At 29.8% G+C, this 13,969-nt stretch overlaps 2 protein-coding genes across 2 annotated transcripts; both read left to right on the top strand.

The window, feature by feature from the left end:
* Positions 1–5,587: 5,587 nt before the first annotated feature.
* Positions 5,588–6,442, top strand: LOC25479774 (18.1 kDa class I heat shock protein). Its single transcript, XM_013587802.3, has one exon. It carries the CDS (start codon positions 5,666–5,668, stop codon positions 6,167–6,169), a length of 504 nt encoding a protein of 167 aa, XP_013443256.1. The 5' UTR covers positions 5,588–5,665; the 3' UTR covers positions 6,170–6,442.
* A 2,222-nt stretch (positions 6,443–8,664) lies between these two features.
* On the top strand, positions 8,665–9,409 carry LOC25479773 (copper transporter 6). Its single transcript, XM_013587801.3, has one exon. It carries the CDS (start codon positions 8,785–8,787, stop codon positions 9,232–9,234), a length of 450 nt encoding a protein of 149 aa, XP_013443255.1. The 5' UTR covers positions 8,665–8,784; the 3' UTR covers positions 9,235–9,409.
* The last annotated feature ends 4,560 nt before the right edge of the window (positions 9,410–13,969 follow it).

Genomic DNA, 13,969 nt, shown 5'->3' with positions numbered 1-13,969 from the left:
GTGCTTTATGATTACTAACCATTTCATCTCATGTGCCATACCTTTCATAGCATTCCACCACTCTCTCCACTTTCTTTAGCTTAGCATTTATTTTTTTTACAAGTTTTAATTCATTTGGTAATGTAATTTGTTATCATTGGTTTGTAGCTTGGCAAAGGGGCCATAGAATGTATTTAGGCAATTTTTGTAATATGGACTATGGACACTATGGCGCACCGACACGCACACACTCACCTTAGATGTATGCATAGGATTGTATGGTTAGACAAGCGTTTAGGTTTTAAACCCTTAGAGAAAATCCATCCTTTTTCCAAAAAAAAACAATTGAACTTCACTTCAAAAATTTTCATAATAAATATGAAGTCAACACTTCATTTTTTTTCCTTTCTTTTTTTCTTAAGAAAAATTCAATCCATCTTAATCATTTAGACTTCCTTTCTAATCACTAATCAAACCTCGCTTTTTTTGCTAAATCTAATGCTCATGAAGCCTCCCAATCTCCTTCTTCAAAACCTTTTTTTTCAAAACTTAAAATCAAACAATTAAAACAAAAACAAGTCTTTTTAGCAAGAACTACGAACGGTTTTGATCCCTTAAAAGGGTACGTAGGCAATGAGTCAAAACTCATCCAAGCCGAAATAAAATCCAATTCTACTTCTTCTCTCCCCCATTCTTAACTAAATAAGCCTCCCATTTTCAAAAAGTAAGTAAAAATAAGCGTAGAAATCAACTTAGGAAAACGGCTCCTATAGAGGACTATAGTTACTCCGGGTGCCTAACACCTTCCCGTAGTAAAACCGACCCCCGAACTTAGAATCTAAAGGTTTTTTTCTCAATTTTTCCTTCCCAAGAAAAAAGAGAGATATCAACGGTCAAAAGGTTCAAGTCCAATTAATGGCTTGGCACCCAAAAACCATGATAACACAATCGTTACAATTAAATCAACCCAAGTAGTGTTGGAAGTACAACCTACGTCCATAATGTAATGTAAACATTAAAATTTAAGCAATAATATGAACATGCATTTTACTGTTGATTTTTATCTTTGATTTCATATGATGGTCATATAACATTTTTTCTTATGAATTATAGTAACTCGTAAACATTTTTTCCATAAGACCTTTGCAAAATTAACATCGTATTATATAATTCTTGGAATTGAGTTTGTCGCACAAAATATACTTAAACTATGGAATTGATAGATTGTTTATGAAACTATGACAAACCAAGTCACACATCGATTGAATTCTAGAAACATCGATCAATTAATAAGGAAATAGAAGCAAAAAAAACATGGAAATTACCTTCAAAATTTGAATCAAAATGAACATATAAACAATTGAATACAAACTCTTGTAATAAACAAGTATACTAGAATTCGATCAATTGTTTGAAAATCATATTACTTTATGAACACCAACAAGAACATCATTTAGTTAGTTAATTTTTTTTTTTTTGTAAAATATTGGAAATAGACAAAGAGAGTAAACAAAAATCTTAAATATTGAAAAGAGACAAAGAGAGTAAACAAAAATTTTACTATGTAAGATACATAATCGTGTTTATAATCTTCCGAGGAGTCATAATCATCAGCATCTAGAATCATTACATTATGATAATGATAGAGAAAGCAATAAAAAAACAATAGAGTGGATTTGAAGCCATTCCTCAAAATTATCATAATCATAAGGTTATTCTCTTTTATAAAATAAAATCCGAAACTTGAAACTTGATGAGGATTGAATAAATAACATACTTTCAATCCCAACCACTAGAGATGGTTAGCACGAACACGAGCATCAGAATGTAAACAATTGTTACCGAGAGTTAGACCTACCTAACATTGGGCTTGAAAAAATATATGGCCCAATGACCACTCAATCCACTTTCTCACTTTTGTTTTACTCTACTCAAAATATATTGACTACTTTCAACTTATAGTCATATTTTGTTGTTGTTTCTCACATTTGGCTATTGTTGTTTCATTATAAAACATAATATTTAATTCCATCTTAGTTTTTATTTAGTACGAATGATAGACCAATCAATAGCCACCAACGAGGTAGTCAACATAATTTTGGCTTTTTATAATTTGTTTTTTAAAAAAAAAAAAAAAATCGTTTTGTCATAATAGAGTCAGAGTTTGTAATTTTTTACTATACCAGCTTTTTCTTTTTAGGCCTAATTTTGTATACTATTTATCAATGATGAAAAGTGTAATAGAGATTGATTTGTTTATTCAAAAAAGCTTAACAACGTATTTTATCTTTGTTGTAAAATTTTTATTTTATTAAAGACTAATTTTTAATATAAGAGTTAGGCCTCCAAATTTATTAGAGCGGGTTGATGATGTGCGCTATCATCACCTATGAGAGCTAGAAAACACATCATGCTTCATTTTTTTTTTTCAGAAAAGAATGCAAGAAAGCAAAATGGTTATCCTTTAAAAATATCGATATTTGTGAGGTGAGATGCCCTATCCGTATATAAAATTATTACTTTTAACCAAAGTAATAATAATTTTGTATACTTTTTTTTTTAAGGAAAAAAAAAAGTATACAAAATTATTATTACTCAATAATATTTCTAACTCTAATACAAAAAAAAAAAAAAAAAAAGTAAATCATTTTATTAAAAATTAAAGCAAATTTTTACATATATCACTTTCAATGAATAAAAAATGAGAATTTTTTCTTATAATTGTAACCAGGGTGTATGTAATACATTTTTTTTTTTGAAAGGAAGGGTGTATGTAATACATTGATTAACGAATCCTAACCCAAATGTGATAAAAGGTGACATTTTTGAAAAACTAGTTGCAAAACAAACAGTGAATATATAATTTAATTTTTTTTTACCAAATGTAATAATAAAAAATGTCATAGCAGAGCAAGGGGTTCGATTATGGTGGAATACACGCCAAAACTTCATTTCAAAAGAGGGACAACAAGAAAGTTGGGAACTATATTTTTTTGGTCAAAGAAAGTTGGGAACAATATGAAAACCTTAAAATAGACTCTTTAAAAGTGAAAAATATACTCGGAGAATCATTTTACTTGCTAATATATGGGTTTAAATATAAATGTAATGGGGGTTAGAATTTAACATTATTTTATATTTATAACATATGAAATATTCATTATCACATGATATATATGATTTCAAGAGTTATATTTAACACATGAAAATTAGAAATAACGAATTCTAAAAAAAAAGAAATATTGGTGGTGCTATTGGTGATTGATACACATGACTCCAAAAATCATATTTGATACATGAAAATTTGTAACATCAACTGTGTATGATTAAAAAATGTTTGATTTTTTAATTCAAATTTAATTATATATTATTTGTGTTTTCATCCTTTTCTAGTTAAATTTTTAATATTTATATTTTTAAATTAAGTTCAATATCAAATTATCGATTAGGTGACAAAGTTTATATGGTGCCCCACTTGTCACAAGGTTGGTTTAGATATATGCATCAAAAATATTTTGGGACAATTTGTCGCTGATCTTTTTTTAAATTTCTAAGGCTTTGTTTGTAAATTTGTAGGAGAAGCAAGAGGAGGGTTGGGAAAAAAGAAGAAGGATGAAGTGGAAGAAATAGATTACATTTAGAGAAGAGGTTTTGAGGGGTTTTTTCCTTCAAAATATACAACTTTTTTCATCTAGGGGAACTGAATTCCTGGCTCTGCCACTGTATGCCCGATATTACGAAAGTTTATATATTATCATTGTACGTACAAGCGTGATTAATACGACACTAGTTAGATAAAATATTGGCTTAAATGCTCTTTTGGTCCACTAACTATTTAATTGGTATCGCTTTGATCCATTAACTAAAAAAAAGATTGTTTGAGGATTTTAAGTTTTTTTTTAGTCTCGTTTTGGTCCCTTCTGTTAAGTTTCCGTTAGTTTTAAAAAAAAACGTTAAGTGTGGACACGTGTCACCTTGTCATTGGCTCTGAGATTTTTTATTTACAAAAAAAAAAAAATTGAAAAAAATTTAATTTTTTTGTAAAAAATCCCAGAACCAATGACAAGGTGACACGTGTTAACTCTGGAACACGTGTCACTTTGTCATTGGCTTTGGGATTTTTTTTTAAAAAAATATATATATTTTTAAAAAAATAATATCTTTTTTGTTAAAAAAAAAAAAAAACTCAGAGTCAATGACAAGGTGACACGTGTCCAGGAATTAACTTTTTTTTAAAATCCTAACAGAAGGGACCAAAACGAGACTAAAAAAAAAACTTAAAATCCTCAAACAATCTTTTTTTTAGTTAAGGGACCAAAGCGATATCAATTAAATAGTTAAGGGACCAAAATAACATTTAAGGCTAAAATATTTAAACAAACAGTGGTAACATTATGAGAAGCTATCCAACAGTTAATTATTCTATTTATCTTTAACAAACTGTACGTGTGATATTCTAATTAATGCTGAAAGTGACGAACGGCATTTATGCTTTACTAGCTTCAAGTTTACGACACAAACCAGCTTTAATATTCTGATATGAATTCCAGCACTAGAATCTTCCTGTGGTGAAGAAACATTACTTAATGGCTAAAGCTGTGTGACACTTTGAGCAGAAACATGCTAATTGATCGGTACTCCCACCTTAATTAAAGGAATCTTGAAAATTAAAGGAAAAAATATAATTTTATACCAATAAAATTAGTTTTATTATGTTTGGATAATTTTAATTATAAATTATTCGTTATTCTATTCCAAGATATCAATTGAAGTTGAAATTATCGAAGAACACTTGTATGATGAGATAGTTTGAGTCTCTTATACTTTAATTAGAGGTTTTGAATTCAAATTTAGTGCTAAGAATACATCATAATCAAAACACTTGAACATAACATTTGGCGTCTATTTGTGATCTATCTGACCCGTTATAAGGATTGAACTTTGCACTTGTGTGTGGATGATATATGAAGTTGACATTTGTAGCTTTTGTCCCAAAATATAATTTTACGAAAATGTTTTGTGTGCACCCCTTGAAGGTGTATACGTCCGAAAACAAAGAGAAAAAAGATAAAAATAAAGTGATGTGATGGTTTGGTGATGTGATAGGACATGAGAGATAAAGAGAAAACGAGATGTTGAATGAATGTAGAAAAATAAAGAACGTCTATCTATCATTTTTGATAATTTTATTTTCAAAATTTATAATTAAACTTTCTTTTACATGATTTTTTTTTTTTTTGTCAAATAATTTAATAGTTAGAAATTCATCATTAAGATGATTAAGTGGGGAGTTCATTGTTCAAACTCTCATCCCTACGTATAGAATACGACATCTCTACCAACTGAACTATGTTCATAGGAATTTTACATGATATATCCAATCCAACCGATTGTTGACTAAAATAAATTTATTTAAAATCTAGTTACGATGGGTATAAAACACGTTTAGAATAAATTGATTTGGGAATTTTCCATTTTAGTGCAAATTAAAGTTGATTCTCACTATAGAATTGTCCAATCTCCCGATGCTCTAAATAATAACCATAGAAAATTTGTTAGTGAAATCACATTAATCCCATTATTTCCCTTTAAATAAGTCCCTCTTCACTCACATTGCACACAAGTCACAACCACTATCAATATATCTAATTCATCGCATATATAAACACCAAATTCACCATTAAAAATGTCACTCTTTCCCAATAGCATCTTTGGTCGAAGAAGATCAGAACCAAAAGATCATCACCAAACATGGCACCACCCATCATACCAAAACCATGGTTATGGAATTTCTCAAACCAACACACCCCATCATATAACACCACCACCTTTCCACAACGAACCATCACCAATTATTAACACTCAAATAGAGTGGAAAGAAACCCATGAAGCTCATATCTACAAAGCACACCTTCCGGGGCTGAAACGAAGCGATGTTCGAGTTGAAGTTGATGAGGATAGAGTTCTATGTATCATTTGTGAGAAAAGTGTTGAGAAGGAAGAACAAAGAGGAGGGTGGCATAGAGTTGAAGTTGCTAGTGGTCATTTTGTTCAACGTCTTACCTTGCCTGAAAATTCTAAGGTTGATCATGTTAAGGCTTATATGGATAATGGTGTGCTTACTATTCATGTTCCTAAGCATAGAGTTGGGAACACACGTGTTAGAAATGTTCAAATTTCTCATGTGTAAAATGTCTACAACCGTGTCTCTTACCTCTATATGAAATATTACTATTTAAAGAGAGACAAATTTATGAAATAAAATAATGTTTCATGAGTTTATATGTCTCTTTAAATAAAAGTGTTCATTAAATTAAGAGAATTTCAACCATCTTGTTTGAAGAATATAAACTAAAACTCTAGATCAGTAGCTTTGTAGAAGAGACACGGTTAACTAAATGTATAAATAATGAATAACTTATAAGTTGTGTTCTTCCATAATCAATATGCCTTATTTTTTTCATCCTTTCTATTGATCCATGTATATACATCAATTATAGATTCGAGGGCCATGCCTTGTTCATTTTGTTTTATGGAAAACATGATAAGAAAGTATTTCGAAGAATTTGAGTTACCCTTCTTAAATTGTATTATCTCTTAAAACTTTTTCAACCAAACATAGATATGTAGTTGGATGAGATAATCGGGAACTCTATATTTACAATTTTTTACAATTCAATTGAATTCTTTTTATTATTTTGTTTTGGGTTTTGTTATCTAAGGGCACTCTTTAAGATTTCTCAATTAAGAAATTATTCTTTGAAAAAGTTTAACACTTTAATTTCCGATGCATTAAATGCACAATTTTCCATAAAAAATTACTACTTAAAATCCTTAAAGAATGCCCTAAAGGCACTCGTTAACATTTCCCTTTTGTTATTTAGACATAATAGTTAAAACCTTTCATTCTATAATTTGTTTGTTTGGATAAATTAATTAACTAAAAATAAATTAAAAACTAGTTTAAGCAGTAGCTTTAAATGGACCCCACAAGTGGACTGTGAAATTGGACCCCTCAGATTAGTCGGTCTTTTGGCTGAATATCAAAAAATATTTAAAAAAAAGTTATCACAAAATAACAAATACGTTCTTGGCAAATATAATAAGACAAAAAGTAGCCACAAAATCTATCTCATTTATGTTGAATTTTTTTTCTTCTTGTAGTGTCTTCAAACTATTTCTTGTGATGGTATGGGAAATCTTTAGGGTGTGTTTGCATTAAGAGTTTGAGAACATTTTATAATGTTCGTAATTTTAAAAAGAAAAGCAAATCCTCCCCTCTCTCTTCTCCTAAACCCTCAATCCAAACACACCTTTAGAGTATAAGTTTCGATAAAGTATATGTTTTCTCTTGATAATCTTTAGAGTATTTTTTTTTGTTTGGAAGGTGGTGAAGGATATGGGAAATGGTGTGGAGGGAGGGATGAAGATGTGGTGGGACAAAGGATTGATGTATAACAAAAATATGAGAGGTCAGACAGCTTATGAGAAGGGGAATTAGGAGGATTTTGTATGAGTTTTAGAGTGTTAGTGTGTGAGTGTGTGTTTATATATATTGACATAAAAATTAAAGTAATGGAGAAAGAAAGTAAAAATATAATGTGAGTATGAGAGAAAAAATTGTTACAAAAGTTGTTAAAAAATAATAGTTTAAATATCTTTCTTAAAAATCGTGGTTGGGCTTAACACAAACCCCACAAAACCGGCTTGTGATGGGAGGATGGCCCCCACTTACAAACACATTGTCATGTCATCACCTATCCGATGTAGGACTCTTAACACACCCCCTCACGTCCAGCACTTGGGCTTGTTGGTGCATGAATCGGTAGGTGGCCCTTGAATTCGACAAGCTCTGATACCATGTTAAAATTTAGGATCTAACTCATACTTACAAAACCGCATTGTGAAGTGAGAATTACACTCACTTATAAATACATCGTACCATCTCATATCCGATCTCAACAATCATTTCTGTATATGTATTGTTATATAGTATATGGTTGCCATTTTGGACGTAATTCACACAGCACAAAAAGCATACACATATCTCCATCTTAAAAAAAAAAAAAAAAATTTAAATAAACCTGAAAAGAGATAAAGGAAATAAATGGAATATTCGTTAAACAGCAACTATTTTTGACAAAATGATAAAGTCAGAAATTAAATAAGGATCGGGTTATTCTAGGTTTTTGTTCTAATATAAAATATAATAAAATTCATTGAGAACTAATTAATATAATAAATGAGTAATATCCGAAAAATAGAGTAATATAACAAATTTCTAACTAATTTATATTAAAAGTTCACATTCTTTTAATAGATTGATAAAAAAAATATATATGTTGTCTCTACCAAATTTTTATTTATTTTTATATGTTGAAACATGAGTTCAAATTTTCCACTTCAACATTCAAGTCTAGACCATTATTTATACACTAATAATAAAATCTTGTATGGAAAAGCTAATAATAAAAGCAAATTAAAGGCATAATTGGAGGGTCCCATTTCTCTGAAAATCCTACAATGCTAGAACTAAAGTACTAATTATGCATAGCCTTCTTTCCTTTAATCTCCCTTTAATGAGTTTTCTTCTTCATAGATACTACATTTTATACAAATGCTTACCTTGTTTGCTTGCAAATGAATTATAGAACAATATTTTCTGTACAAGAATAAAATCTTCCTGTTCAAATTTGCCATGTTCCAACCGACACAATGTTACTATAAATGTACATTATTCCTAATACATGGTAGTAGTCACATCACATAACATTATAATAATTTTTAAAGCCACATCACTTGAAAATGTCATTCACCACCACTGCAAACGGTGTTCCTTCCAACTCCACGGTGGCGATGATGTTGGGCCGGCGAAGAATTCCAATCCACACATCATTCTATTGGGGTCATAATGTAGACATACTATTCCATTGCTGGCCCGGGGACAGCGCTGTCATGTACGCGGTGGCGCTGATCCTCGTGTTTGTAATGTCGTTGTTGGTGGAGTGGCTTTCATTTACCAATATTGTTAAAGTCAAACCTGGGACATCAAACGACGTCGTTGGCTCACTTTTAAGGACGGGCCTGTATGGTGTCCGTACTGGATTCTCGTACTTGGTTATGTTGGCTGTTATGTCGTTTAATGGTGGTGTGTTTCTAGCTGCAATTGGTGGCCATGTTATTGGGTTTATGGTGTTTGGAACAATGGCTATTTTGAAGAAATCTAGTGGGTTGGATTCTTCTTCCAAACCATAGATATTGTTCGATCCATCGTTTTTGGTGTGATTATAAAAATGTCGTATTGTAATAAACTGCCAAGGAAAAGAAAGTATATATAATGGTGATTTTGTGAGTTATTATAAATAAAAAAGTTCTTTGATGTTGAAATGTAAGAACTTTATGTTTTGTGCTCCATTTATGAAATGTTAAATAAAGAGATTTTTCTATAAGCTTTTGAATTTTGGTTGCTGATCAATCAACATGCATATCGTTGAACTTCTTAAAAAAAAAAAAAAAGCATTGTTGAAGATGATGTGTGTTCAAATTGATTCGAGCATGTTGAAATATCAATTAATTTAGGGACTGATTTAGATAACGAAAATGTCAAATCAATTTTAAGTTAAAAATAAGACTAGTTTTGCAGTTAGGGGTGTTCAAAACTAAACAAAAATAAATTGATAACCGCAAAAAAAATATGTTTTGTTTGTATGTCTTCAGCTCAATTTTACACTCATTCATACAATTTGGTTTGATTTGCGGTTTTTGTTTACCCACCCGAACCAAACAATCCACAAACATAGAAACATTAATTCAGCTCAAACACTCACTGAGCACACCAAAAAGTCACTCAACCCTATATTTTTCTTTTTCCAATTAACTAATATACGGACAAATATGTAATCGTTTTTAGTTCATTTTCAAAGAAAAAAACTAAATCATATCTTGACCATCTCTCCTCCAACTCGGCTAGAAATGGCAACACAACCCTCCTCCAATTAACTAACATGCATTTTTTTTTTAAATATTGTTTTCGCTAGGGGTGTTCATGGTGCATAACTGAACTGAAACTGAACCACATTAATGGTTCAGTTCAGTTCTTAAAAACCACTTTGAAAAAAAATGGTTTATATCTCAAACCAGTTTCAGTTCGGTTCAAAACCGGTTTATAACTTTTAAATCAGTTTAATTCAATTGAATTAGTTTAAAACCGATTTTCTTGTTAAATCCAGATTCTTTTATACCAAATTTAAGTGTATTTTGAATAACTGGTTTTTAATGATTTTTTGCTAAAAAAGAAAAAAATTGGATTTTAAACCAATTTTCCAGTGAATTTTTTATAATTAGTTTCTTCAAATAAGAAATCAACAAATCAAAGCCTTTGAATTATTGAATTTCTTAACTTCACCAAAAATAATGACGCAACTTTGCAACAAGCTTGAACCAAATCAACTAAGGAATTGAATCTGGATTATAAACTGTACAAATCACACGCCGTTGAAGCTTTGCTTAAATGATTCTTCGGCATAGCAGCTGGAGGAGAGAGAGCTCCACCACCATATCCGGCGGCGTCCAGTGATGAGACCAAACAGAAGTTACCGGTGTTGCAGGTCTAGCCGGCGAAACGAAAGATGTTGATGAAAACTCTGGAGAGAAGTAACCATACGAGTCTCTACCCATCCTCTCTTTGTCTCCCCTATCCATCCTCATTGTCTCCTCTCTTCCTTTCTCAATAGGGAGTTATAAAAGCAGTTCAAATACAGCGTTTAAGTTTGGTTAACTGAACTTTTTTAAATATGTGGTTCAGTTTATGAACCATTTAATTGGTTACAGTTTTTTTGGGATGTGATGTGGTTCAGTTCAGTGATTTGGTCCAGTTAACCATATTTTTGCATACCCCTAATTTTGAATGTGGGATGGGGGCAGGGTTGGATGTTAAATTATTACCCTAAACGAAATTTGGGGGGTGCAGGGCAGGTACAGAGAAGCGGGGGCGGGCAGGTAATGCTAAAACCCGCTCCCGTATCTTTCGATTGCCATGCCTGAACTCGGGCACCTCTCCTCCATCATCTTTCTAGCGGTGTTGGCTTTAAAGTTGAATTTTTATTATTATTGTTTTTGGAGTTAGACTCTATCATAAGAACCTTATGTTTGTGTTTAATTGTTGCAACTTAGTTAATTGTTGCATATTTTTTAATTGAAATCAATTGTTAAATGTTGCACCTTATATCTATTCACCTTAAGTTTATTTGGAGTTATTTCTTAATCATTGCGGTTAAATAATAAAAATTGTTGACATATTTTCTTAAATTTTGCATTTGTCTTGGAAAATTTCGTACCAGCCTAAACTGTATGTTTTTTTTTTATATTAAGAACTACTCTATTAGTAGACTTGATGTGATGGTTCATTAGTTTATAATAATATTGCTCAATTATTCAGTCAAATAAACTTAGATTATCATGAACATATTTTTTTCTGGTTTTCAATTACGTATACACTTAAAAACAAAAACAAAAAATACGTATACACTTCAACACAATTAGTAGATAAATTATTTTTTTACTTTACTATCATCAAAATATCAATGAGTAGTTCTAATATATATCATGATCAAAGAGATTACAAAATATATAGGAAAAAGAGAAAAAGATCAATGTTTCAATAATGTGAATAACATGATTAAAACTTAAAAGGACCAAACTACTGACTATTATAAATAATATTCCCTCCGTCCCTTAATAAATGACCTAGTTGACAATATGTATTATTGACTTGATATACTTTGACCATATTTTTCTACTAATTCACAAAGATAAATAATATCATGTAAGATGTTGTTGAATTCGTCTCGATGAGTATTTTTAAAATATTAAATTTTTATAATTTTTTTTAGTAAATAATTGAAGATATTAAAGATAAAACATATGCATTGATATGTGTGTCAGAGTCAACTAGATCATTTATTTAGGGACGGAGGGAGTAAATGATAAGACAATATTTTCTTTTATAATTTTTAAATAAATGTTCGGATGCATTCGTTAACATTTTTTATTAATAAAAGGTTCAACATCACAAACCCAATAGTCTCTTATCTACCAAAAATAATAATATGCCAGTAACAAGTCAAATCAAATCCTTTCCTCAATTTCCTAATTCTATGAACCTAGCCACAAAGCCATATCATATTCGAAATTGTATATATAAACCTAAAATATAATAAAACAAAAAAAAATGGATGAATGCAACAGAATAAGACAAAATAATGGACAGTGTAGTAATCATGGCCCGTTTGTTTTAGATTTTAAAAAAATAGATAGATATTTCTTTTGTATTTTTTTTTAAAATTTACTCAAAAATGGTAAAATTTATTTCAAACTCATTTCATATAAGTTAAAAAAGAGATTTTAACTTTTACTAACTTAAATATTCATTGTTCGAGATTTTATATGGTAAAAATCACATATTTTTTTAAAATGACATTTTTTAAAAATGATTTTTATAAAAAGCTATTTGAAATAGCTTTTTTTTAGAGAATTTTTTCAAAATTTTAGTATTCAAAAAAAATTATAACAAAATGATGAAATACTTAAGATGATATTTTAAGATAAACTATTCAAAAGGATTTTTCATTTGAAGCTTTCCTTAAAAATTTCTGTTAAAAAAATTATAACAAAAACACATTACACTACCAAAATCTATTTTAAAAAAAGTTATAACAAACTGGCCAAAGAAAAATGGCAAAACTGATATTGCTAAACTGTTATCCTTAACACACTTTGAAGATGATCAGCTACAGTGAAGTAAATCTATGAAGAAAAAGAGAACAATTTTAATTTTAAAAACAAATAAAATAATATAAAACAAAAGAAAATTGGTTACGTACAACTTATGGTAAAGAATTATATAAACATTTGATATGTTAGAATGTATGTTTGAACTTATAATATCCCACCTTTTAGCACTTAGACTCTATTTAGCTAGACTGAATTTTGAGTTTACAGTGGATTACTTATAACTTATAACTCTAAATGACAAAAATAAACCTACTTAGTAACATTTTTCTCTCGAGCTCATAGTTATTTTTACTAGTTTATAACATATTTTTTATAGTTTAAGTGGCTTAAAACTTTGTTTTATATTACGTATTTTATCTTACTGAAAAAAAAAATTGAATATTAATTTTTAATATCATTTCATATTTATCAACCAATTTAAAATCTATATTTACCAAATACATAAATTTAATCAATTAGTTTTTCTTTGAATGACAAATAAATATATATAAATAAATGAAATCGAAAAATCTCATACAAATGTACAAACATATATAAATCATGAGTACAAGAAGTACTCAAACCAAACAATAACAAAGTCAAATGAGCTCTCCCACAATAAAACAAGAGCGAAAACTGAAACAACACCAAAAAACTATCTAGCCTCCTATCACGATCAACACACCTCAGTCGAACAAGAGGAAAACTAGGAATAAACCCCACAAACAACCAACCCGCAGACAAATCCACCACATGCCACGATCGGTGCCAACAAAGACTGGGTTTATGATCCCAGTCATAGAAGGAACATATGTCTTCTACTCCAAAAAGATGTGAGCATTTCAGGATTTCTACGAGGACCGCACAATAATTTGCCATACTAATAAGAAATCTAACCTCTCCTTTTCCCTCCCACCTAAGTCTAACATAATTGTTATACCCTGATTTTGGACCTAAAAATACTCGTTCAAATTTCTTTTTTTAACACTGATATTTGTCAATTCTCTGTTATTTTACTCTGAACCTTTACTCTTTTTTCATCTGCATATTTTAATGTCTCTGTCTCAAAGTATGTTCAATCATGATTTTCTTGCATAAAGCTATCCAAAGTGTTTTCCTTGCATTACAAGTCATTTAAGCACTCTCTGAAACGTCGCATTACTTTTCTTGCATTTTATTTCAAAAATCATGCAAAAGGGTATTTTGGTCTTTTCCTGCA

The sequence above is a fragment of the Medicago truncatula genome, chromosome 7, assembly GCF_003473485.1.
Source record: "Medicago truncatula cultivar Jemalong A17 chromosome 7, MtrunA17r5.0-ANR, whole genome shotgun sequence".
In the NCBI taxonomy this organism is placed as follows: Eukaryota; Viridiplantae; Streptophyta; class Magnoliopsida; order Fabales; family Fabaceae; genus Medicago; species Medicago truncatula.
This window is presented reverse-complemented; position numbering and strand designations above follow the sequence as displayed.

Coding starts and splice junctions, on each gene's coding strand:
- LOC25479773 (XM_013587801.3), top strand. CDS start 8,785: ATGTCATTCACCACCACTGCAAACGGTGTTCCTTCCAACTCCACGGTG.
- LOC25479774 (XM_013587802.3), top strand. CDS start 5,666: ATGTCACTCTTTCCCAATAGCATCTTTGGTCGAAGAAGATCAGAACCA.